The sequence below is a fragment of the Taurulus bubalis genome (genome assembly GCF_910589615.1).
Source record: "Taurulus bubalis genome assembly, chromosome: 4".
NCBI classification, from domain to species: Eukaryota; Metazoa; Chordata; class Actinopteri; order Perciformes; family Cottidae; genus Taurulus; species Taurulus bubalis.
In genome coordinates this window covers 28,428,541-28,455,635 of record NC_136592.1, presented here as the reverse complement: position 1 = coordinate 28,455,635, position 27,095 = coordinate 28,428,541, and the positions used below count along the sequence as shown (strand labels likewise).

At 42.8% G+C, this 27,095-nt stretch overlaps 2 protein-coding genes across 3 annotated transcripts; one reads left to right on the top strand and one right to left on the bottom strand.

The window, feature by feature from the left end:
* The first annotated feature begins 1,170 nt into the window (after nt 1-1,170).
* On the top strand, nt 1,171-6,917 carry crabp1b (cellular retinoic acid binding protein 1b). Its single transcript, XM_079216636.1, has 4 exons — nt 1,171-1,291; nt 2,904-3,082; nt 4,363-4,476; nt 6,743-6,917. Exons 1-4 carry the CDS (start codon nt 1,222-1,224, stop codon nt 6,791-6,793), a joined length of 414 nt encoding a protein of 137 aa, XP_079072762.1. The 5' UTR covers nt 1,171-1,221; the 3' UTR covers nt 6,794-6,917.
* A 1,762-nt stretch (nt 6,918-8,679) lies between these two features.
* On the bottom strand, nt 8,680-26,864 carry LOC306735087 (paired amphipathic helix protein Sin3a-like; the record flags this gene model as incomplete). Of its 2 annotated transcripts, none has more annotated exons than XM_079216525.1 (20): nt 8,680-8,898; nt 9,789-9,996; nt 12,246-12,340; nt 14,383-14,475; nt 14,574-14,747; nt 15,574-15,743; nt 15,824-16,412; nt 17,695-17,878; nt 17,981-18,219; nt 18,302-18,418; nt 19,699-19,924; nt 20,798-20,916; nt 21,033-21,119; nt 21,745-21,897; nt 22,254-22,406; nt 23,208-23,459; nt 24,184-24,544; nt 25,303-25,409; nt 25,600-25,776; nt 26,655-26,864. In XM_079216525.1, the coding sequence occupies 20 exons, from the start codon at nt 26,847-26,849 to the stop codon at nt 8,680-8,682; spliced, it is 3,918 nt and encodes a 1,305-aa protein (XP_079072651.1). The 2 variants fall into 2 exon arrangements, with proteins under 2 accessions (XP_079072651.1, XP_079072650.1); XM_079216524.1 differs by having other exon boundaries at nt 25,600-25,758; nt 26,655-26,849.
* Between the last annotated feature and the right edge of the window lie 231 nt (nt 26,865-27,095).

Sequence of the window (27,095 nt, the reverse complement as noted above, 5' to 3'; positions counted from 1 at the left end):
ACAACTTAACACTTCATCCAGACTCGGCGAAGGAAAGCACATCACTATCAACAGATGAGTCACAACTTTGTTCGGCTCATTTTCTGTAACCAGCGTAGCATTAAAGCTGGTGGAATTAGCTGGCTAGCTAGTGGAATTAGCTCGTGGAAATAGCTGGTGGAATTAGCTCGTGGAAATAGCTGGTGGAATTAGCTGGCTAACTGGTGGAATTAGCTGGCTAGCTAGTAGAATTAGCTCGTGGAATTAGCTGACTAGCTGGCTAGCTGACGGAATTAGCTGGTGGAATTAGCTGGCGGAATTAGCTGGCTAGCTAGCGGGCAGCTGGTTTACTAATTCTTCAGGAATATATATTTCTGCACGGCCGGTACGGAGAACAGGAACGTGTGAAAACAACTGTTTCAATGCACATAAGAACATGTCTTGTTTTAAGATGTACTTAAAAAGATGTGAACATATGGTTTAAGCATCAGCCTGTTGTTATAACGGCTGTTTAAGGGCCGATCCACCCACATCCATCAATAAATGAATAAAAACAACAAAAATATCCAGTGGAATCTCACCATGCAGATTATTTAGGGTTTTATTTACCCCAGAACCCCCTCGGGGGTGAATGGAATTTAGTTTATTGTGCTCAAACCAATCAAAAATGACCTCATGAACACTGGGAAACTAGTTTCTACCAAAGACATAACAACTATGAAAACGAGGTCTGCTGAAATTCTCTCCAACACCGTTTCTGGAAATGAAAGAGTTCAAGATGATTTCTCAAAACCCGGCCGAATAAAACCCACAGTGTCTGCACGGCTGGATGCAACCGTAGGAAGGAGAGAAAAGTAGATAATTGATGTAGCTGTGGGGAAAACAATACATATAATATGAATTATTATATTTGTGTAAATGCTCCATTAAGTTTTACTAAACCTCAGATCATGAAATGAGACATAAAACCACCCAACTGAACCATAATTCAGCGAGGCCATTAAAAAACAATAATGAGAATAAATCTGTGTGTGTGTGTGTGTGAGAGAGAGATTAATGAGTGAGAGAAGGGGTTTGGTCGGCTGTGTGGGATCATTGCACACAGGGAGGGAGGGAGGAGAGAGAGAGGGAGGGAGGGAGGGATGAAGGGAGGGAGAGAAAGGCTGAAGAAAAGGGAGCGGAGGAGACGGACGACAGGAGACGAAAAAAGACTTCACACACTTTCAAAATCACATCAGAAAAATGCCCAATTTTGCCGGCACCTGGAAAATGAAAAGCAGCGAGAATTTTGAAGACTTGCTCAAAGCGCTGGGTGAGGACAATTTACTCTCTTTCTTTTTTCTTCTTCTGATTGAACAGTGAGAGTTTATTTGAATTATCCAGGGACTGAACATGAAATCATGAGGTCTTTGCACCGTTGACAACCAAACCTGGAATACAGACGTTAGACTGCGATCACGGTGTTTCTTGAAAAGCAGCAGAGTTTAATGATTTTAATGATTTTAAGTGAATAGTGGATATGTAAAATATATTCTTTTTTTAAAGTGCAAAAAAACTAAATGGGTCACACTTCATGTAAAAATTGGAGATTACACACATTTAATAACATCTGACTAATATCACCAAAATATAATAATAATAATTAAAGGCGACTTTTTAAACCATGTTTCCACCAAACCAATGTCTAGTTTTAACTCCATAATCGCAAAGGTTTTGGCTACAATTATAATAATTTGTAAAAAATGTAGGTGCAGAAGACACATTTAACTCAGCTGGTTAAAAAGTAAAATACAACTGGTTTTAATTATTAACACATTTAGTTGCGTTTCTTTTTTCAAGCGATGAAGCGTTCTCTCTTCTGATTGTCGGCACTTTTAACTGCATGTGAGAGACTGAAGGGGTTAATAGCTTTCCCCCTCATTTGGAGGACTGGATCCATCACGATCTACAGGAGAGCTAAACAAAGCAGCATTCCTCCCCCTCGTCACCTCGTCACCTCGATAATCGTTGCAGCCGGCGGAGGATCCTTTTATATTAAAAATACACGACAAAATCCTCTCCTGACGTCGTCTTCGTCTGAGGAAGATAAATCCACCTTCATGAATTCATCTGGTTAATTATCAACGTTTCATCTCTGATACAGGAACTTTTTCTTTTTTTCGCCCCTTTTTTTGGCGCCAGAAGCAAACAGAAACACTGCGAGGCGACGACTCGATGTCAAGATGATAAAATATGGAGAAAGTATAATTAGTGAATAGGTGGGAACAATGGGATTGATGTGCATGAGGTCATCATACTGTACTGACTACTCAGCCCTCCTTAAAGGAACAGCGTGTAGCCATAGGGCAATCTATTGGGGGGCATTATTCATTCAATATTAAATATTAATAAGGATGTTTTCTTTAGTGTTTAATCATTTTTTCTACGGTAGCCCAGAAAGGACAAACCAAACACCGACTCTAGATACGCACATTCACATTTCCGCGTGGGCCACCGTAGTTCTCCTTCACACTTTTTGGCACACGCAATCTGCAACTCCACCACTAGATGACGCAAAATCCTCCACACTGCACCTTTAAAAGGTCAACCCATCTTACGCGAGTGTTACGTCGTTGCTAACCTTTGGGAACAGTGGATAACGGGACAATAAAAAGTTGTTTTGAGAAAGTGTGAGCCACATAACTGGCCTCCTAAAATATTGCAAGAATGCAAGATTAGCAATGCATCACAAGAATTATGGATGTACAAATATTATGTTAAAGTTCAGCATAGAAAAAGAATAAATCATCATACAAGTTTCTCGATAGAGACCGCGTCATTCGGCTGCAAACTGCCACCTCTCCACTAGATGGCGCCACGTCCTCCACACCGCACCTTTAATATTAAACCTGGAGCCTCACAGGCGGCGTTGTACGTGTTTTCAGGCGTGAACGCCATGCTGAGGAAGGTGGCGATGGCGGCCGCGTCCAAGCCCCACGTGGAGATACGGCAGAACGGCGAGCACTTCTACATCAAGACTTCGACCTCGGTCCGCACCACGGAGATCAACTTCCACGTCGGAGAGGAGTTCAACGAGGAGACGGTGGACGGCAGAAAGTGTAAGGTAATCAGAGTAAACTGTGACAGCAGCACATGAACATGCAACATGCTTAGTTATAGTTGGTCTAAAACTGTGGAACCGGACTTGAGTGTCAGGTTTTCAAACATCTTCTTTACCCGGTTCTTTACCCACACAGCAGCTTTTAGGCATTGTTCTGTTGATTGCTAGCAGACGAAAGTGACAATAAAGTCCATTCACACAATACAAAATGTCTAAAGAGACCAACAAATAGGCTCTTTTGTAAATACTCAATCAGGCGGCAACCTCCAGTTCTGCTAAGAGAAGTGTCTTAAAACGTGCATTCTCTTTCCTGACCACCAGGGGGCGACTCCTCTGGTTGTATAGAAGTATATGCTTCATGTATTAAAGCTGCATTCTCTCTCCTGACCACCAGGGGGCGACTCCTCTGGCTGTATAGAAGTCTATGCTTCATGTGTTAAAGCTGCATTCTCTCTCCTGACCATCAGGGGGCGACTCCTCTGGTTGTATATAAGTATATGCTTCTATGCTTCATGTGTTAAAGCTGCATTCTCTCTCCTGACCATCAGGGGGCGACTCCTCTGGTTGTATATAAGTACATGCTTCTATGCTTTGTGTTAAAGCTGCATTCTCTCTCCTGACCACCAGAGGGCGACTCTTCTGGCTGTATAGAAGTATATGCTTCATGTGTTAAAGCTGCATTCTCTCTCCTGACCACCAAGGGGAGACTCCTCTGGTTGTATAGAAGTCTATGCTTCATGTGTTAAAGCTGCATTCTCTCTCCTGACCACCAGCGGGAGACTCCTCTGGTTGTATAGAAGTCTATATAAATGACTCTACTTCTCTTGATTTATTCCCTCAGTAAACATTGTAAACATGACTTTATGTCTCAATCTCTAGTTTCAAGTCTTCTTCAATACAGCATGATGTTCATTTAGTACATTATGGTCATTTAGAGTCAAACAGACCATAAAGCAGGGGACGCTTTAGGGCGGGTCTACAAGGTGATTGACAGGTCGCTGCTACCAGAGACGTATAGGGCGTCTCTACTGGTTGCTAAAAGCCGAGTGACGTCACAATGACTACGTCCACTACTTATATACAGTCTTAGGCCTCAATGGACAGATTTATTACTATAAAATAAAGACCTTTTTGGGGCTAAAATGTAAAAGACTACCCTGAAGACCGACGGTGTCAACGACATAAACAGCCGTCCCGTCTATCTTCACTATTATCTCAGTAAAGCAGGTTAAACTGAGGTGATACACACAGGAAACCTCATTAAAGCGCTGCTCTTTCTGCAGAGCTTGGCCACCTGGGAAGCAGAGAACAAGATGCACTGCAAACAGACTCTGCTGAGCGGCAACGGGCCGAAGACCTTCTGGACCCGAGAACTCAGCGGGGACGAACTCGTACTGGTGAGTAGTGGTTTCATGAATAAGAAAGAGTTCTCAAACAGTCAAGTGTATGAAGCATTTATTGGTGCTAGTCTCTTCGGGACCATCCCTTTTGTTCCTCTCTTTAGGAAGAACAATGCTCTCTCTGTTTCCTTCTATAAAAATCAGCCTGAAGAAAGACGTCTCAACAATGACTCCCAGTTTCTTCTAGAGTCTCTCAGGAGACCAACGAACAGATGTTTCGCAGAGTGAGACATGGTCTCAAATTTTAGAGGTCGGCGTCTTTAACCTCATGAGCCGTTTCCTTTCTGTTTTTACTTCCCTTTCTGCCGAAAAGAAAACAAGGGATTGTTAAAAGGTGCAGTTGTTCTATCCGCAAAAGGAATAGTTTAATATTTTTGGGAAATTACGCTTATTTGTTTATTTGGGCAAGAGTTTAAAAGGAGACGTTGGTTATGAATATGAAGCTACAGCTAGCAGCCGGTTAGATTAGCTTAGCAAAAAGACTGGAAACAGCTCTCAGGTAACAGAAATACACACCTGTCAGACGTAGCTGTAGTTTCCTGAATATCCATTTAGAGTCAAGCAGACCGTAAAGCAGGTTATGCTTTAGGGTGGGGCTACAAGGTGATTGACAGGTCGCTACTACAGACATAAACCGCTCCTCTACGTCACTCCTTAGTCCATATATGGTCACTTCCCCTCGCTGGTTGCAAGAGCACAAACATGGCGACGGCCAAAATGCAGAACTCAAGGCTTCAAAAGCGTCACAGCGACTCCAGACGCTTCTTACACTCAGTCTTTGCTCCTAACATGCGTTGTGTTTTTATACAATTTGCTTTAATAATCAAGTAAATAATGACTTTTCCGCCACACAAAGTTTTTTGTGGCGGAAACGGGCTTCTGAGGTTTCTATCTCATTAGGACTTTTTATCTTATTATGACTTTCTATCTCATTTTTATGACTTTTTATCTCATTATTATGACTTTTTATCTCATAATTTCAACCTTCTATCTCATTATTATGACTTTTTATCTCTCTTTTTTGTGTGTGGCGGAAACGGGCTTCCATAATTTTCAGCTGATTATACACTAAAGAAAAAATACTTTTTGTTATGTTCCATCGCTGCCAATAGATCCTAAATACTGCAACTGTTCCTTTATTAAAGATAAACGGACACAATCCTCTCCTCTAAAAGCTCCTAACCCGATGTCGCAGCATCACATGACAGATGTTCAGGAGGCCACAACTGGGTGGCGACGCCAGATGTGAGGACGTCAAAACATTCTGATCAATATATTTCTTTCTCCTTCCAAAAAAATGTTACGTAGTTCCTCAGAAATGTCCTGAACTCCCAAAGACAACACTCATGTATTGGACTGCCTTCTTTTTTTTTGGGCCAAATGAGGGTGTGGATAAACATCTGTGACACCGAACACCCTCACGGTGCTTCGCTTCATTATAGTTTTGTGTTGCATGTTGATCTGATTTAGATATCTGCTGCACGACCCACATTGATAAATACATGTTAAAACGAGCACAAAAGGCTGAAAGCAGGTGGAGGTGTTTCAGTTTGCTGTAACACACTTTTCATGAAGAGATTATTAGTATATACATTATTGAGTCATGACTAAATACCTGTTTTGTGAGCTCACGGTGACCTTTGACCCCTAAATTCTAATCAGAACATCTTTGCGTTTAAAGTTTGAAAACCAGCACATCCCATCTTTTCCTAAGACGAGTTCCCTCTCTGTGAGCGACTTCATTATGATGTAGCCGGAGGGTCTAGATCTGTGTGTGTGTGTGTGTGTGTGTGTGTGTGTGTGTGTGTGTGTGTGTGTGTGTGTGTGTGTGTGTGTGTGTGTGTGTTTTAATTGGTCTCATTGATCACAGCATTAAACAAAATGGCAATAGACGTTGCTTCCAGTTAATGTCTCCCTCGGCATAGCGTCCCGTGCCAGATGGGAGTCGCTGCACGGGCTGCGATGATGATGATGATGATGATGATGAGGCGGCGCTGATGTTTACGCCCCTGGGGGAAAACTCCCATAAATACACATCCGCCCCTTTAACCCGGAGGCGTCCGATGCCTCTTCCCCCGGGTTCAAACCAGTTTGAGTCGCGTCCCTTTCCTTCTTCGGGCAGCTGCGTCAAATTAAGACGATATTAGCCGCCATTACTGGAGGCTGCAGAGAATATGAGGACTTTAATATGGAAGGAAGAGTGGAGGACATGGTGCTGCTGATGAAGTCATGATCAGTTTTCCTTCTCTCCATCTCGTTTTAGACCTTTGGAGCCGACGACGTGGTGTGCACACGGATCTACGTACGAGCGTAGCAGAAAGTCCGCGGGTTCAAATCCCCACCGACCAAAACAACAAATTTGGTTTGACATTCAATGTTTTGCATCTTCATTATAAATACAATACTAATAATCACAATTTCAGACTTACTGTTTTTTGCCGCCTTTTTGTACAATTTATTTTCCAGCGTTGGAAATTAAACGATCAAATTGTGACGTGTTCATGTTGTATTATTTAATTCACGCTGTAGATCTTTAGATGGAAGAAGCAGCAGAAGTCTGCACACTAAAGATCGGCTGATGATGAACTTCCTGGTCAGCCGTTTAAAAATAAATAAAAATAACAGCCAACACCAAACAAACACGATCACAGAAAGTAAAAAAAGAGGAAATGGTGGACCGTGTTTCCGTCTATTTAAAGGATAGTTTAATGCCAAACACCAGACTAACACTCATGTACAACATCATAAAAGTCAAGAGAAGAGACATTAAAACGAGGTACAGACTTCCTGTGGCGTTCCTCATTAAAAACACAGTAAATATAAAAATAAACAAACTGTTCCAAGATTGTCTGTAGCTGGTTATGTCAGCGTTGCCCGTTTAGTGGAGGATGACACTGTAGCCGGGCGGCGCCTCCGTAGTGAACCTTTGGGTGCGTTTGCTTCCGTCCTGCTGGGTTCGATCCCCGCGTGAAAAAACAAGGAAGGACCCGACTTTGTTCCTCGAGTGAAGATTGAGGAAAAAAAGCTGCCCGTGAAACACATTGCACAGCGTTTAGCGTGATAAATGTGTGACGTGAGCCACAATATCTACGGGGTCGATTCCAGGCAGACGAGAAAAAGGGAATAAAAATGCTTTGTTTACGTCCCTCTTTTCTTTCTTTATATAAAAGGGGAATACGACATTCACGTTTGTATTTCAGCAAGAAATACAAACCGGTAGCTTTGATAAACTGCGTCTAAAAAGGAAGTATTATTGCTCGCTTGTCCTGTTGATCCTTAAACACGTCTGACGTTGACAGAGAGACCTTCTGTACAGCAGTCAGCCTGAACATAAAAAGTGTTTATCGGCGACACGTCGTGAGGATTCTCACCATTTGGTAAAGTTTAAATACGAGGAAAAAGTACTTTGAAAAACACATACTGAACTGAAAAAAAGAGAAGAAGATACGGTTCAGCTACATTCAATCATCTTAAAAACCACCAGACGCCAAAGACTGAAGGTAGAAACGCGTGAAAAAGCTTAAAAAAAAGGGAAGTTTTTCTAAAGAAAGACGTTAAAGACGACACGTCCTTTAGTCAAATAATAAGAAAAAGACCTCGAGCTAAAGACTGATACTCAACGTGTGTGTGTGTGTGTGTGTGTAAGCACGCGACACATCGATGACGTCTGATACAAAAAAAAAAAGAGAAGAGAAAAGAGAGAAGAGAGAAGCGATCTAGATATAAACATCATATTTACACAGAAGTGTTTTTGGGGGCGGTCATAAATTATTGTACACAATATACACTGCTGGCATCGTACTGCTGCCGAGCATCGAGCCGGCGGTCGCCAGAGAATATATTATCGTGCCTCGCTGCACCTTTGCCACCGGAGATGGAAAACAACCAACAAAGAAAACACATTGCCAGACTATCCAAGTTCACATGGAAACCAAAACAGGGGATGTTTGTATTTCCTGTAAAATGATGTTGTGGTTCTCCAAAAAAAAAAAAAAAAAAGACAACATGTTGTATAATATTTGGATTTCTGGGACGGGCGTTTAAAAAAATCTTCTACTTCATGTGAGCTTGAAAATCTGCACCAAGTTCCTGCATCTCCGCATCCGACTCCAGCAGCAGGGCCGAGAGGTTCTGAAGCTGCTTTACGCGTGGAGCCGTCGTCGTCCGGCGGTTCGGTTCCTCGTGGACCCGCGAGAGCGGCTACAGTGTTCTGTACTTCACCCGGTACTTGTTCACGGGGATGTAGTGGAGGACCTCCGGGCTGCAGGCGGTGCTGCAGGGCAACAGGCCCTCTCGCCTTTCTCCCATCAGCCACTTGCGGCTGTCGGCGGCCATGTCGGCGGTCACGTGCTCCGCGGCCCAGCCGTCCAGCCAGGCGTGGAAGCGTCTGTGCAGGCGCGTGTTGACCCGCTGCTGCGACTGGAGAACAGAAGCAGAACCGCGCGCATCAGCTAGCGAGGAACCCGGTTCTGAGAAGCTCTTTTACTCGGGACTGAAATATGGAGGACGGTCCTGCTCCTTTGCTTCAACGCTTCTGAGGTTAATGCGTCTTCGGAACTATGTGCAGCACAAATAAATCTACATTTTAATCTCAACATGGCCACCTGCAGAAGGAACTTTCCTTTTTTTAAAGGGCTGAATGTGTGCCAAAAATACTATTTTAATTATAGTGTGGTGCCGCAGAGAATAATCACCATTTTAAACAAAGGATAAAGAGGGAATAATTATTGTTAACTCTAATCATTTTACTATTTTGTCTGTTTTCATCTGTAGATTTCTCCTAAATTCTACAAAAGCTACCATTACATAATGCCTCATTTGCATATTTAAACACAACATTTCATAAAACTTGTAACACAATAAATCCTCCATAATGTCAGTGGTGAAGTTTCATGGTGATATCTATGAGTTCATGTTTTGACCCTCTTCCCCTGTATAGGGTTTATTCAGAGGGGTTTGTTCACAACGCATTCATAACCTCATTTATAAAACATTTTAGTACTAAAAACATGGAGAAAATAGATTTTCTTTTCATGGCTGTAGACGGTGTTTTATGATTTATGGAGCGATACAAAGAAATATCCTAAATCACCTCTAAAAACTTTTTAATCCAATTTTGAACCGGCAGCTTCATCCAACGTTTAAATGTCTGTGCTGGAAAGTTTATGCAAATGAGCACATATTTGATAAGAGAATGCCTAATTTGCATATTTAAACATGATTTCAAACCGGTAACACAAACAAATGTCCCAAAGTAAGAAATAAGCGTAGGAACTCTACTCTAAACGGCGTCTACTTCCTGTTCTCACCTGATGAGCGCGCGTGAGCGCCGTGTGCCGGTACATGTAGTCCTCCGACTTGCACACGTACACCATCTTGTAGGAGTTGAGCTTGAACATGCACTCCATCTTCAGCTCGCCGTTGGCGTCCGGCGCCTTGTCGGCGGGCGCCTTGCTCATCCTCTCCCGCTGCAGGCGCTCCCATCCTCTCTGGCACCGCCGGATCCGCCTCAGATTCCTGGAGGCCGAACACAAACCGACAGGCAGTGAGTAACGCCGACTCATCACGCAATGAATAAATATATTCTTCTGGTTACGCCACACATACAAATAATAATAAATACAAAATGCGTTTACAGGGAAAGTTCACACCATTCTTTTCTTTTTTTTTATGTGTAAAAATGTGTTTTTATTAACTTGGCACAGATTTGTAGTCGACACTTTGCACAAGACACAAATTTGAGAGCGGTAGGAAAAAAATTGAGAGGACTGTCCCTTTAAACAAGTACTTTTTTTTTTTTTTTTTTTTAAACCCATGCATTGTAACTCACCGAGTGACTGAATTAGATTTGGGAGTCAAATCATTGGAGGGAAAGTGGATCTATAAGAGCAGCAGAGGCAGCAGTCGTATTATCTCACATGGTTTCAAATCTAAAAGATACTCAGCAAACAGTGATTTCTTTTTTTTTAATTTAAATTGGAAGTTGATCATGATTTTCTATATTTTTTTTGCAGGTAATCAATAAAATGCAACGACTCCCCCCACCTGAAGGAAAGTTTTAAATGTGTACTTACCACTGAGGGTTCAGGTGAGCGGGGACTCAAACATTTTTTTTTTTGCATTCAGGGCTCCACATAAAAAGACAGTGAGGCCGATTTAAAACTGTTAGAAACAGGAACAACAGATAACTTCCTGCCCGATAGGAAGAAAATATGAGCCAAGAAATACTTTGATGTGCACATACTTTCACCAGACAACATACAGTGTCATGATCATGAGATGAAGATCAAACACAACTGGAAAAGAAACTGCTGGAGTTTCTTTTTTGGTTTTGTTTTGTTTTGCTGACATTGAAGACGCTTTGTGCTGCTGATCTCTCATAGATTTGATGAAAAAAAAAAAAATTTAAAAAAAAAAAAAGGGACAAGATGTGGGTGACCCACTGATAAATCATAGCACCAGATTTATGCAATGGGTTAAAAAAAAAATTGGAGCAATATGCAATATTTTAAAGACATGTTTATGGTAATGAAGCCGTCTGAAAGGAAGCAACACGTCGGAAAAAAACACGCCAACATGAACGTACAATTTAGACAATCATTTTATTTACAAACCCTACTCCTCTGTACAAGTGTTGCAGATAATGTGCTTGACCAGAGTTTTTAAAAACTTATTGAGCACTAATTTCTGTCAAACCAGTGGAAAACCCCTCACCCACAACAAAAAAGTTGCAACGGGAGCGCACTGTTTTTCTACCGAAAATCATTACAAACGTAACACTGAGTATAACAGACTTGGAACAAATGGACATTTGAACATTTACAGTCAAATACAGGACCTTCGATCTGGATACAATCACAAACAAAAAGGGCATGATAAGGTAGAAAAGGAAACCACGTCACTGTCCTCTCTGAACAAAGTCTCTCAGGTCCAGCACCCGCTTCAGTCTCTCAAACTCAGGTCAAAGACATCGTAGAAAAATGAAGGAAAAAAGGAGAAGGTTGAACCCATTTGTTTTGCTTTCACTTTGTGCATTCAATGACTTTTGTTCTTATGTTACACAATGAAAATCAGCATTTCAATTCGATACAATATGAATGAATCTAAACCAAATAACTCCTTCTAGCCGCTGTCTACTAGGCTGGAAATTCAACAAAAAAAAAAAAACGAAAAAAAAAAAAACACGATCAAGCCAAAACCATTTTTTTTCTTTTTAAAAAACCTTTGATATTAATAAATAAAATTCCCCGTTTAAAAAGGAACTGAATCAATGAATAAATAAATTCCATTATTATTATTTTTTCTCTTTTTAAAAAGATGGCCATGTAAAGTGCAATCTTCCGTGTGAGGCAGATGTCAGAAACTGAAAACGTTCACAGCCAATGAGATTCTTTACAAACAGTTTGGGCATTGAGGCGTCTTCAAGCGCTCCACTGTAGCAGCGGAGTGGCTTTTTGTTGTTGTTGTTGTTGTTGTTGTTGTAAATAAACCTCGTCAAGCCCTCGTTGTTTGTCCGCTACCGTGAGAAGAAACAAAAAAAAGAAAAGGGGGCAGTTCTTAAGCCCAAAAGTGTTGCGGTTAGAAAGAGCTTCCTACGTCGGGCTTGTGCAGAAGTGCCGCTGTTCTCTATCTCTGAAACGTGAGTTTGTATTTGGCAGCTGGTTTGGCTGGTCGACAGTGTGGCTGCTCGGCTGACTAGAGTCTCGGGGACAGAAAGTATGCAGACAAGAGGGACACATGGCTGGGGGTGGGGTGGTGGGCCTCACCTGGGGAGGAACACGGGCTTCTGGGAAAGATGCTCGCGCAGCTCCGGGGACGCGGAGTCCGAGTTCAGGTATCGGCCGACGTAGACGGACCACCTCTGGAGGACGAGAGCAGAAGAGAAGCAAACATCAACGAAAGCACGCAGACGGCGCTTCAGACCGCCGACTGAAGCTGAACGGAGGTCATGAGCGAGCAGAATGTTTTGGTCCATTGTCGACCATCACAGTGTGAAGAAAAGTTAAACTTTCCTTCTTGTTTAATTTTCTAAATGAATACGCTCTGTGGTTTTGTTGTATATATATATTAAGTATTTTTCATCCCTGATATTTTTTTGTGTGTATTCTATGTACTTGCTACTATAACTAATTTCCCCTGGAGGAGGAATAAAGTCTACATCCATCTATCGTTATCTGCTGGTCAAATATGCGATCAGGACGTCGACATTTGTGCTTTTCAAGTCAGCGGTCTCTAAAAATGTTACATTGTAATCAAAGGTTCCGCTCGGTTACGGGACGGTGCGTTCAGGCTCTGCTCATTGAGAACGAGTACTGGTCGGAGGTAAATTATAATATAATAAATAATGACATTGTCATGACGTGTTCACATGAAATTTAGCAAACTTATTTCTGACTTTCGTAGCGGTTGAAGTATCAGTCAAGTTTATAATTTTGGTGCAGAGTGTTTCTACTTTACTGGCTTCTGTCCGACGACTTAAGAATAACGAGGAGAACACAGGACACACGCCGTGGGCAAGATTCTTATTGTGAAACATACAGGATTCAGAGCATTAAATACAGCGACTACCTTCTGAGGAGCGTCCACCTCAGCAGAGGATGACCTCCCGCTCTCCCTCTGAGCCGCTATCAGAGCTTCTCCTTTCTTTGATGACAGAGCTGCGCTGGCTGAGCATGTTTTTTAGCGCACGTGAGCGCACGTGAGCGCACGTGAGCGCACATGTGCAGTGTTGGCAACCAAATCTGAGGCCATGGTGCTCTGCCGGAAACCGGTGGATTTTTCCCTCCAGGTGGGGACAAACTGCCTACCCCAAGCGAAGGAGTTCAAGTATCTCGGGGTCTTGTCCACGAGTGAGGGTAAGGTGGAGCGGGAGATCGACAGGCGGATCGGTGCGGCTGCAGCAATAAAACAGGCGCTGTACCGGTCCGTCTTGGTGAACAGGGAGCTGAGCCGGAAAGCGAAGCTCTCCATTTACTGGTCGGTCTATGTTCCAACCCTCACCTATGGTCACGAACTCTGGGTCGTGACCGAAAGAACGAGATCTCGGATACAAGCGGCCGAAATGAGCTTCCTCCGCTGGGTGGTCGGGCTCAGCCTTAGAGATAGGGTAAGGAGCTCGGACATCAGGGGGGAGCTTGGAGTCGAGTCGCTGCTCCTTCGTGTCGAAAGGAGTCAGCTGAGGTGGTTCGGGCATCTAGTCAGGATGCCTCCTGGACGCCTCCCATTAGAGGTTTTCCAGGCACGCCCAACTGGTAGGAGACCCCGGGGAAGACCGAGGACACGCTGGAGGGATTATATCTCCCGGCTGGCCTTGGAACGCCTCGGGATCCCCCAGAATGAGCTAGAAAGTGTTGCGGGTGAGAGGGAAGCCTGGGTCGGCCTGCTGAACCTGCTGCCACCGCGACCCGACCCCGGATAAGCGGCTGATAATGGATGGATGGATGGATGGATGGCAACCAAAAGATAGATAGTTACTTTATTAATCGCGCAAGGATGCTCGCTACAGCAGCAAGTAAAGCAACATGAAATATCACAATGGAATAGAATAATATTAAATGAACTAACTAAACAATAGTGCAAAGATCTACCCAAACAAACAAACAGTAACCGTGTATAGTTGCGTGATTGATTTGGCCAGAGGGGATTTATTATAAAGTCTTATACAGATTGCTAGAGACACCATCCAACGGGAAGAAGGAAAGAAATAATCCATTCATCTAAACCGACTTGAATTTGTGCTTCATCGTGTTAACCGACGAGGACAAATCATTAGAAACACGCAATGATATAACCCAAAAACAGTTGACCAGCAGCTTTGACTCCGCCCTCAACAGAAGCGTCATCGCTACATGACTCCGCCCTCATCGCTACATGAACTCCACGTGAACAAAGAACGAGTCGTACCTCGGCGTCCGCCGGCTCGTCGTCGTTCTCCTCCTCCGTGTCCAGCAGCTCCATGGCCAGACTCACGGCTCCTCGGCTCTTTACGAACATTAGCTAAACAAGGAAGGAGCAAGACGGCGTTTAAAACAAAACAAAAGTGGTTTGCGATTAACGGAAGGTCGTCGGCTCGACTCTCCGGGTTCGCTCGTTACCTTGAAGCAGTTCTCGTCCGACATCAGCTGCTCCACTTTGCGCTGGTAGGCGCCCTCTGCCGGGGCCCGGGCCGTCTGCGTGGCCAGAGAGCCGCCCGTGGCCTTGTTGGCCCCTTCGCTCAGGTACAGGTCCGTGACCCGCGAACACACGTCGTCCGTGACGAGGTGCTGGAGCTGCAAATATTTAGGTTATTAGTAATAGTAAAAAGGGCAGGTATGTAATTGGTTGTGTATATATGTTTAAGTATTTGTCGGTGTAGACGTGCATGTATGTAAAGGTTAGCATTTATACTCTCTATAAGCTAAACTATTGATACTAATATTACCGGTTTGATTATATATTTATTTTATTTTGTTGATTTAAAATGTCAAGGATTGTTCTGCAAAATAAAAAGTAAAAGGGGAAACACAACAAGATCTAACCAGATATCACCATGAACATTTCCCAACATGCATTACTTCCATTAGATAGTCATTTTTTGGATCATAAGTTTTCTGAAATTCTTTGTTTCAATATGTAAATGAAGTATTAACATTATTATGATTTTATTTCCTGAGCATTGGATAAACCCAAGTTCAATATTCTTGTTTCATTTTGTTGACATAGCAGTCTAACAACAGCCGTACAAAATCCATGTTTTTATCAATAAAAGTTGTATAAACAAGGCTATGAGTGATATCTGAACAACCCCCTTCAAGACATATTTAGGAATGAATCTGCAAAGTTTGGTGAACGTAAGTGTCAAAGAAAACGGCCTTTAAAGATACGTTTTGTTCAATTACATATATTTTTAAAGGCACTACAGGTGAATATGGTAAAATAATAACTGGATATCACCATGAAACTTCTCCAGTTGAGTACACAAAATGTCAAAAGCTAAGTTTTCGACCGCCTTTTTTTTTTATTTTTAGACTTCTTAACTGTATGTAGTTTAAGTCAAATTCAGACTATTTCCGTGCTACGTGAATAAACCACGGCGGTGTGATCTCATGCGCTGACCTGCCGGACGATGCTCTGGATGAGCTTGTCCATGGTGAAGGCGATGTAGGCGTGGATGGTGAACATTTCCCTCAGGGAGTCCTCGTACTGAGTCGGCTCCATGTTTCCGTCCAACAGATTACGCACCATCTCCAGAAACACCGAGTAATAGTCCTCGACGTCGACATCCACTGCAGGCAGAACGCAGTTAGTGTGAGGAAATGACAACGTGAGGAACATTTAAACACAATTCAAACCGTTTCTCACTCACTTGGCTCCTTCATCTTGAGTTGGATTGCTGGATTTTCACTCTTCTCCCTTTTGAGGCCCAACACTTCCCTCTCCCACTCCCTCTCGCGGGCGTCCTCCTCGATCTGCTTCTCGGCTTGGCCGTAGATCCGCAGCAAGCGAGAGCAGAGGATGTGGTGAAGACGAAGGAAGATGTACCAGTAGTTGTTGACGAAGAACATGTTGTAGGCGTCGTCGGTGCCCCGCAGCTTCTGAGCCGCCGTGTTGCCGAAGAGGAGCTTGGACTTGGACGGGCTGCCGCCCGGAAGGCCGTTGTGCTTCTTGGGGCCGTCCGGGTCCAGGTCAATGTCTTCTTCGTCCTCCTCCTCGTCTTCCTCCTCCTCGGCGTCGGAGAGCTCACCTCGCCGCGCGAACAGCATGTCGGGGATGAAGTGGTGGATGATCTGCTTGATCTTGTACTTGTCTTCTTTCTGGATGCCCACCTGCCTCTTGACGTGGTGGATGATGAGGGCGGCGGCGTCCTCCAGGATTTGGCTGTCGTCGTAGCTCTGGGTCACGTGTGGGCCGCTCGGCGGCGCCGTGGCGGCGTCCTCTGACGCTCGCTCCTGGCGCTGCAGGACACACGGGAGTAGATTGAGGTATTCATTACATTACATGTGACGCTTCTATCCAAAGCGACTTACAATAAGTGCTTTCAACCACGAGGACAAACTTAAGAATCAAGAAAAGTCCAATTTCTTCAAGTAAGCAAATCTACAAATGAGTAAGTGCCTTTTAAGTGCTACTAAGGTGCTACTTTGTATTCCTCTTATTAGACAGATGTGCGACTTAGTTTCAAAAATAAATTCAAATATGATGTAGTGGAAGGCAATAAGTTCAATACAAATATCCACAGCTACGCAGAGGACACACAATTATACCTCTCTGACTTCCTGTTTGGCCTCAATGAAACAATGGATGAGTGACAATCTTAAAAAGAACAAAACAGAGAAGATGCTGCGAGGACTGTGAAACAGTTTTCTAATCGACTTCGGCGCCCCGGAACAAATCAGAGGATAAAAGCCATGTTTTTCAGACGCGACTGTCACAAATGGATCACGCATCACAAATGCAGACAAATGCTCCGAGTGTATTAAGGTTTCACTTGTAAACAGTGATGCTGCATACATGTCCAGGGCTTTTATTGTGAAAGGTAAAAACTGAAGCATTAAAGTGATAAGCGCTGTCGTTGCGAATGGGGAGGTAATTAGCTTTTTTTTTTTTTCAAAACTAGCAAATAAACACAAAGTACGTTGATCAGCTGCTCACATTACATTTGATCATTTCTGTGCCACAACTCATGGATTTGTCTGCTTCTCTCTCTCCTCTCATCCGTCTGCCATTTCTCCTTCAGTGCAATGCATGATGGTAAGGACTGCTTGGTTAGTGACCTTTCACGATGCATTGTGGGACACTTTGAGTCCACTAACAACACATAACCAGCAGAATACATCATCATTCTCACTGTGCATTCGAAAAGCACCACAAAAAGACATACGGTTGTTTCAAGCCCTCTTCATCACAGAACACATTCTTTCATTTGAGACTTTTTAACTCCTATAACCGGCAAGAGCCCTCGGGTCCTCTAACGCTATTTTAACAAGCGGGGAAACGGCTTTAGCTCCTACACTCAGAGACCCGGTCATGTCGACAGTTTTAAAGAACTGAAGACATCCTTATTCAGGCCGTTCTTCTCTTTCTACTACTTTCTCCGGCTTTACATTTGATCTTTTACTTTATATCCGTTTTTATTGCCGCACTTTGAGCTGCATTTTATGCACAAAATTGAGGAAAAGCAAATACACTTATTACCAAATCACAAAGAATGAATATGATTTCTTCCCGTTTACTTACGTCATCATACAGCATCTCGATTTCATTGAGTAAGGTCTTCGAACGCATCACTTTGGTGTCATTCTGCTTGAAGTTGATGCCTTGGTGGTCGAGTGACTTCAGGTAATACTTTTCATTCTGCTCCCGCCAGATTTTGTTGAAGCCTCGCTGGGCTTCTCTCCACTCGTCCTCTTTCATTTTTAATCTGACGCACGGACAGAAAAGAGGGGAAAACATCTTTTAGGTTACGCACAGCTCTTAAGGCCTGACCAGATAAGTCATTTAAAACAAAATCAAGACTATTAACCTTTTCAGCACGATGGGAACCGACACCGCCGGGTTCTTCTTGAGCCCGTCGATGATGTCGTGGGCCTTGTCCCCGTATATCCTCTGGATGGCTTTGCGGTGAATCACCTCCGAGGAGCCGCCCATCGTGTTGTCCAGCTTGAAGCGCAGCTGCTCCTCCGCCGGCATGCGGGAGATCCTCCGCTGCACCGCCTCCAGCGCTCGTATCGTGGCGAGGTTGGCTTCCAACACGACGTCCAGCTGAAGCGGAAATGATTGATTATGTGGTTTTATTCATCTCATTTATCCAAGAGGGTTTTCTGTAATCCTTTGACTTCCTCACCTCAAAGCGCTCGTCTTCACATCGGTAAATGTGCTCCTCGTACTGAGTCTTCTTGGAGCTCACAAATGTCGAATCCTCAGACCACGATGGAAACGACACCCACGTGTCATTCAGCACCTGCAGGAGCACAAGCAGTTCAGCTCAAAGGTCTGTTTTTAAAATGGAAAGACTTTGTGTGAAAGCGCTCATCTGCAAATCTCAAAACATCACAAAGAGCAGGGAGATCAAACAATCAAAAGCATGAAGGTTTTAGGTCCCAATCATGATATAATAATAATAATCCTCATCCGATTACTAAAAAAAACCTTTATATAAATGCAGTAACATAATGTAAACAGACAAGTTTTTCCCCAATGAAACACTTAAAGCACTCAATTAGTTCATCATCACCTTTTTTGCTAAGAGGTAACAAATGAAAACAAAGAAAAAAAAGGAAGAGGTTGTGGCTTCTTTTCTTAAAATGTGAGAATTTGCAGCTTTTTTATGTCATTTAAAAAACTTTAAATTATTTTGACAATTTGAGGAAATAATCGTTCGCTCTATTTACTTGTAACGGACATTTATTTGAATTTATTTTTTATGTAAATGCCAAATCAAGTGATTTACCAAATAATTTATCCCAAAAAGTTTTTGTAGCACTCCTTTGTTTACTATCGACTGAATGTCTGATACAGATTACTACGGCCACCTTCATTTTGCTTTTTTAAATATAGAAATAAAATCCATTTAGATAATTTTCGCGTACGATCACCAGCAAACGCGCCTATTTGGCAATATTTCTGATTTGAACGCAACGCTAACGGAGAACCCGAGATCTGGCGAAGAAGGGCCATAAAGAAAAGAAGAATATTTGAGCAAGTAAATAAGTAAAAATAAGCAAGCAACCATGCAACACTTATACACAACACAGATATAAAAATATATATTCAACGGGTTCTATATACAGGGTTTCTTATAATTGGATCTAAACATATATGGAGTTGCATCTTGGTTAACAATAGTGCTCGTCTTTTTAAGAGATAATGAGCCTCTAGAGCCAATAAAACCCCAAACCCGTGAGGTTAGGGAGGACGAGTCACCTGCCAATGTCCTTATTCTGACATATTTGGTCCATTTTGCTATGTTTGCGTCCTTTCTTAGTCTCAGAAGGGAGGTCATTATTTCCATCTCGACCTCTCACCTTTTCATGCGACACGTCTGGCGTAATCAAGTTCAACCAGTGAGAAGATTCACCTCACCGTGGCATCCCTAATTCATCAAGTAAAAGCACATTTCACTGGTATTTGGTGCTAAATATTCCTTTAGGAGCGCCCCTCCTCCTGGTGTCCCGGCTCGCGTACGTTCATACCAGTGCACCCAGTAAGCAGAGCACAAACACGGCGTCTTCGGCGACTCACCTCGCGGCACAGCGGCGTCCTTCCCGTGCACTTGGGCTGCTGGTAGCTTTTGGGCAGCGCTCGGTAGCTGGAGCCCAGCCGCTTGCAGGAAGCGTAGTCGATCTCCATGGCGATGCCCTCCGTCGCGCGCTCCTTGGGTAAACTCTCCGCGTGGCTCGACTCCCCGTGACTCGACTCCCGGTAGCCCAGGAAGTTTTTAAACCACGTGAAAAGCTCCGGGAATTTCCTGCCGATCGAAAACAAGGCGTGTGAAGTAAAGAAAACGGTGCGAGAATTATTGTGCGACAGCGACGTTTGTAAGTGGATATTTTTCAGTGATTGAAGATGTTTCAATGTTTTTTTTCTTATTATCTATTTACACTTTATTATTATTATCATCTGTATTCACTTTTTTTTTCAACTCTTCTGTATGTTTGCACACGTTGAAGAATTGACAATAAAAGATGACTGAGTTTTTACTTTGACATGTTACGTACACGTTTTTTTCAACTTTTTTATTGTTTGTATTTGTGTATTTTCAGTACGTTCTACTTTATTTCTTACAATTACTTTATTTCGTTCTACAGTATTGCAACTGCTGCACAATAATGTATCTCTCGATAACTTAAGTTCCAACAATTGTATTAATTTGTGGGGTTTTCCTTTCTATCCAAGAACAATAATTGACAGCCTTTGTAACTTTTCTTTCAAGGGAAATTTAATTAAAAGTTTGTATTTAAGTATATATTTATTTACACAAAAATATTTATGATTCAGGATCTATTTACAAGTATGCAACGGTCTGTGTATTATATTCTATGATACATAAATAAACTGCAATATAATTCATTTGAATATATTTCTCACTTTTTACCCCAGAAACAGTCTGAATAAATCCTTCTTTTTTTTAAAAAATAAGTCACTCAGAGGGTCTGAAAAGTTGCTTAATCTAGCGAGAAAGACAGCAAGTGTGTGTGCTTGTGTGTGTCGTGAACCACTGTGCAGCAAATGTGTGTAAATTTGAGTTTAATCTCATTTTAAATACAAAGCAATACTATGGATCATTCAAATTCAAATCTGACGGGCGCAACAAGAGCATGATGACCGTCTTTAAACTCACCCAAGAAACGGGATGACCAACTGGACCAGCTCGGCCCGGGAGATCACTTCCTGGTTGAAGATGTGAAGACACCGCAGGAAGTTGTCGTACGCCTCGGAGCTCCGCAGGGCCTTCTTCACCTGGAAAAGTGTTTTCAGTGATGAGGAAAATAAACCGTTATACCCTCGAGGCGACGTCATTAATATGTGTGCGTCATCAAGTCGTCTTTGCGGGAATTTAAATAAACAATACTGACCTTCTCGAAGAACATGGTTTCAGTGCTGGTGCTGTGTTTGCCGACTTCAGGCATGCCGTGATCCTTCCCCAATATTTTGGGCTTTTTCTGCAAGGGTACGGGGGACATGACAGAATTATGATCGTTGCAGGTTTATTTCAGGGTAAAATCTGTGTTTAAACATGAAACAATGAGAATACAAAGCATACAATAAACCTTAAATGACACAAACAATAGTTTGATTAAAAGAATAAACATTTATATAGATCCCTGTATGTATGCCTGCTTATATTTTGAGCGACTTTCTTATAAAAGCATATTAATTATTTCAAACTCAGCGTAAATGAACACATGAATATAACACATTTACATGACTTTATTTTTTTTCCAAGGACTTTTCCAGGCCTAGAAATAAAAATCCCATGACTATTCCAGGTTTTCCATATTTAGAAAACCATAAATGTTATAATAGAAGAGAATATTTTCATTCTGAGGTTTGAGTAAATTTAAAACACACTAAATACGGTCGAATAAAACTTTTAATGTTGATTCAACATTTCGCTCATTTTAGAAACTGTAGTTTGGGAGTAGATGGTGCTGAACTGTCCTTGTGACGGGGTTCTTATATTTAGCCAACCCTCGTTCATTAAAAATTGCAGCACACGGACATTTCTGGCATCTAAAATATAGCAGAAAGAAAGAAAGCTGAATATAAAAGAAGAGAGGCCTGTACCTTGACAGGTGGGACTCCCACTCCGGGAGGTCTCCTGATCGGCAGGCCGTTCTGGCTCAGTCTGGGTTTGCTGTTTAGTAAAGGCCTCTTCACGGTGCCGCCATGATCGTTGCGCACCGACTCGGCCCTGTCGGGTGTCGTCTTGCCCAGCAGCTGAGGAGAGGATTACTCCGTTATCACAATCTCACCAGCAAAACCACAGGAAACATCAAAGAAGATCGGTATAAATACGATTCACCAGGCGGCAAAACCTCCAGTTATGAAAGCGAAGCCAAGACTCAAGTGCATTCTCTCTACTGCCCATTAGGGGGCAAATAAAGTCTGATTGTATAGAAGTCTATGAGAAAATGACAGATCCGTATGGATCAACAGAGGTCCGTTACGCCACTACTACTACTACTACTACTACTACTACTTCATGATCAAACATTTTTAAACAGAATTACTTTGCTTCCATGGCCGAGAACCACACCAACCACATTAGTTTATTTCAGTGTTCAGAGACTCACCATCGTGCTGTTTGCATCTGGGAGGAACTGTCCGAACTCTGACAGCAGGTCCTCCTGGTTCTTGAAGAGCCTCGCCACCTGAGTGTAGACCTCCTGCTCGGTCAGCGATGGGATGTAGTTGCCTGCCGCCTCTTTAGCGTTTCGTTGTTCCTTCTGGAAGACACATCACAAAAGGAGGTCGAGAAATCACTACTTTGTGTATCCCGTTTTCTTTTCTCTACCAAAAACACACTTAGGCTGGGAACCCGGTTTGAAACAGGGAACCGGTCTAAATAAGTGAATCTATGGATAAGGCCCAGAGTTAACGGTACTTTAGAAGTTACGAAATGAGATCTCCTCGACTGAAACCTCCTCTCTCTGTCTCTTTGTCTCCGGCTCAGTGCAGCTGAGAAAGATTTAAAGTGTGGCTACATTTTACTCCAGCAGATGCCAAGAAATCTCGTTGTCACAAACTCAATAAGACCCTTAAAAGTAAGAGAGGAGACAGCAGCAGAACATCAATCTGCAGAAATGGTCTGTTTTCTACTGTTTGTCCACCGCAGGTAAGAATAGACTAACAATAAAAAGAATAGACTTGCTCTGCTATTTTACGGTATTGTATATATTGAATACTTTCCATACTTACTGTAACTTTGCTTGTTGCTGCTACAAATACATTTCCGCCTGGGGATGAATAGAGTATATATCTATCTATTTATCTAATAAATAAATTCAAGCTAATCACTTAGCACATCATTGTTTAAGTGGATTTACTGCAAAGATTTCAGATTTTTTTTCGCTGCTCAAGAAAGAGCATTTCTTGGGCTAATAGATGTCGCTTTATATGAATAATAAAGCAACAATCTATTCTATACTTAATTGGTTGTTATTTTATTTCTCACAAAATAATATAAAAAGAAACGATAAGAGTATCGATAGAATCCTAACAACATGCCACATGTGGTATTTTCTCACCTGGTACGTGTGGAGGATTTCCAGGAAGGCTTTGTAGATGTCCGGCTGACCCTGGAAGCGGTTCTTGATCTTGTTGACGTAATTTATAGCGTGGTTGAACTCCACCGGCTGGTTGTTCTGGAGAGGCGGCCCGCCGGACGGCGTGCTGCTCACAGGAGTGTGGGACTGGGCCGAGGGGGAGCGCGGCGAGGCGTAGGACGGGATGGATGGGTTGGGCTGGCTGGTGGGCGTGTGGGCCGGAGACTGAACCGGCTGAAGGGGTCGACAGAGAAGAGCGCAAGTGTGCAGTCATTAGTCATCTAGTAACAGGGTTCATACACATGTTGACCAATGGGTTTCCATGACTTTAAACCAAATTGAGAATCAAAGCATACAGTAAAAACCTTAAATGACAAATGAATGAGACAGTAGTTTGATTAAAAGAATAAACATTGATATAGATGCCTTTGTACTATAATGTGAACACATCTTTTTCGACTACACCTTGAATAGAGACGGTAGCACCGTAGTAGCACCTTAGTAGCACCTAGATGGCACTTACTAATAGCACTTTGTAGTTTAACTCTATTGAAATTGTACTTTCTTGATTCTTGTTGTTCTGAGTTTGTACTCATGGTGGAATTGCACTTATTGTAAGTCGCTTTGGATAAAAGCATCAGCTAAATGAAATGTAATGTAATGTATGTATGCCTGCTTATATTTTGAGCGTCTTTTAAAAGCATATTCATTATTTTAAACTCAGCATAAATGAACGTCATGAACACATGAATATAACACATTTACATGACTTTTAGAAAACCTTTTTTTTTTTTTTTTTTCGAGGACCTTTCCAGGCCTGGAAATAATCATTTTAAAACTAAATGACTTTTCCAGGTTTTCCATGACCGTAAGAACCCTGTAGTAAACGATTAAAAACACCTGAAACAAACCCATTCCAAACACAATATTCTTTTCAATAGAGAAGCATGTCCTCTACCTTGCTGGTTTTGTTTGGAGCAGGTTGAGTGGGAATTGGTGGGGTGGCGGTGGAGGTGGCGGTTGTGTTGGTGGTGGCGGCGGCGGCGGCGGCAGTGTGCGGCAGGCCGGCCTGCGGCAGACTCTGGTGCTGGTTGTGGCTCACCGGCTGGCTGGACGCTCCACTCATAGGGATGTTCTGAACAGAGATGCCGTGAGGGGTGATGTAGTGGATCTGACCGGGCGTGGTCACGTTGACTAGATCGTTGGTCTGAATCTCAATCTTGTATCCGGGTGGCAAGAAAGTGTTAAACCCCATAATGAGGTCCGGGTGGCCCTTGAAGAGCTGGGAGACGCGGTTGATTACTCCGGGAGTGTCGATGCTGTGGTGACAGAAGGAGGGACAGCAGTTCAGTATCTGAATTATCGTCAACAGATGTTTGTTTCTGGAGGTAAAAATGTTATTGTCATCGCACACAGAAGTAATATGAAAACAGATTGCAGTCCGGCAACGAGCCAGAAGTGCAGAGTAACAGTAATAAATCACAATCACACAAAAATGTCCTCAAGCAAAAGTTGCATGACATCATAATGTCTAACTTGCTTTACAACGCATCGCCAACACGTATTGAATGAGCAGTTTAGATTTAGTATATTTTCTGCGCCTTCATTTGGGGATTTGAGTGCGTTTGTTTGCTCAACATTTGATGTTTGTCTCACATTGTTGCTTTTAATAATGGGGAATAATCTGAATGTCTCTCCAACGTGTGTGTGTGTGTGTGTGTGTGTGTGTGTGTGTGTGTGTGTGTGTGTGTGTGTGTGTGTGACAATGCTTATCTGAATGCCCAGATTTAATTGGCTGAGTAGCATCATGCGAGATGTTTTACAACAAATGCACGTGGTTATGTGGTATGTCCGTTTCTACAGAGCCGTAAAGGATAGGAAAAAACCTGTGCTGGATCAAATATAAACATGCCATTAAAATGTGATCATTCTCAAGGATTTATTGGCTGCCGCTCCGATGACGGCTTCTCGGTATGAATATGACCACGCGGTGATGTAAATGTTCGGTGGTTTATAACCGGAGAGGAATATTAATGTAAGGATTTGGAGGAAAACGGCAATAAAAATGAGAACTCACCTCTGTGATTTGAACTCTTTCATAATATCAAGGAAGTCATTATAAACTTGTGGCTGATTCCCAAACTGCAGCTTCACTTGATCCAGATAGGACAAGGCATCTTCAACCTGCAACAGCAAAGCATTAACAACCACCACTGAATGTAAATCAACTTTGAATCAGAAATGTGGGAAAAATAAAAATCCCATCAGCTCAATGCTTAAGCTCTTACTTTGTACTATAATGTGAACTGAACCATTATCAAATGTGTAACAGGTGTATTGCATCGGCATGTCCATGTCCACACACACACAGTACCTTCAGTCGCTGAAACTGCTGTCCTTGGGTTGAAGTCATGGGTGCAGGTGGATGAACGTGGCCTTGGACCACCGCGGGGCCCTGGGACTGCACGGCCAGGGCGTGTGCGTGGGGAACAACTAGAGGGGCGGCGTTGTTGTGCCCGTGTCCACTCGTGCTCTGGGGCATTGTGGGCACCTTTTTTTTTTTTAAAGGGGAGAAATTACAGGAACGTTAGGATCCATGAACCTCGAAGATCACCAAGTGTTACCGTCAAATTCACACGACGCTTTATCAGCAGTGAGATTCTCCTTACGTCATCGCTGAGTCAGATGACGTTGAGTCAGCGCTTTTATCGCTTTGGATAAAAGCATCAGCTAAATGTAATGTAAGAAATGGAGGGAAGAAATATTGTTGCCGTAGCTGTACGATGCCTCACATTAGTACAGAGACCGTCCGAAACGGAGTATAAATAATATACTTTTTTTGACAAACAATAACGACGCTTCTGTATTTACGTCTATTATTTATCTGTGCACTTTATTTTATATTTTACTGTAAATGTAATACGTTTCTATTCCTGCACTGTGTTGATTGTTGTTGTTTGTCTAATGTATGCACCTCCCACCAAGACAAATTCCCTGTACCTGGCAAATAAGTGGTTCTGATTAGACTTTATTTTGAGTGTTGATGGAGCAGCTACAACATTCGCAAAGCAGAACACGGGGAGAACTAACCAAGCATGAATTCAGAATTTTTACACACCTGCATCATTCTGGAGTTATTTTAGCGTCTTTTTTTATTATTATTTGTTTATTTTGGGTTCATACAGCTGAAGTTAACCAGCCGACGTGTAGCTCGCCAGATAGTTTTGCTGGATGACGCCATCAACACAGACACGACGGCGTTTAGTTCCCTCAGACATCTGGGACTTCCACAACATGTACAGAGCAGCAACGCTGGTTATTTCAGCCGTGATGAATGAAACGTTGTCCACACGTAGGAGAGTTAAATCTAAGACCTCATGGTTTATAACAAACAACAGCATCTCTGGCCCTGGAGGCTATTGTACATACCTGGTAGCCTTGGGGAAGAGAATACTGGATGCCGGTGGACGGCTGCATGTTGTCTGCCGCTGCCTCTATCACAGAAGGGGCCGGGGCGAGGGCCCGGTGCTGGAAGCCGTCTGCAATGCCTTGAACTGGGGGCCGACGTGTTTGCTGTTGCTGGGGTGCAAATACCGGTTCCTGGTCCTCCACGCGCCTCTTCATTGTATACGCATACTCAAAGGGGCTAAAGGGAACAAAGACAGATGGACGGTAAAGAGGCCATTTTAATCAGTCTGTGAACAAAAACATATTTAAAGCATTCTGTAAAATGATATTTCAATTTATTTATGCATTTTGCAGTAATACTACACCGCTGTCTCCTCAGCTGTGATGCAAAAGATGTGTTTTTTTAGTATGCATCGCAAACTATGCAAGCAACTTGACACCATTGCTATTTTATTTTTTTAA

What these genes read in the sequence shown, in the direction of transcription:
- crabp1b (XM_079216636.1), top strand. Translation starts at nt 1,222, where the DNA reads ATGCCCAATTTTGCCGGCACCTGGAAAATGAAAAGCAGCGAGAATTTT. An exon ending in AGACTTGCTCAAAGCGCTGG is followed by an intron (nt 1,292 to 2,903) that starts GTGAGGACAATT and finishes ACGTGTTTTCAG; the next exon opens with GCGTGAACGCCATGCTGAGG. An exon ending in TGGACGGCAGAAAGTGTAAG is followed by an intron (nt 3,083 to 4,362) that starts GTAATCAGAGTA and finishes CTCTTTCTGCAG; the next exon opens with AGCTTGGCCACCTGGGAAGC.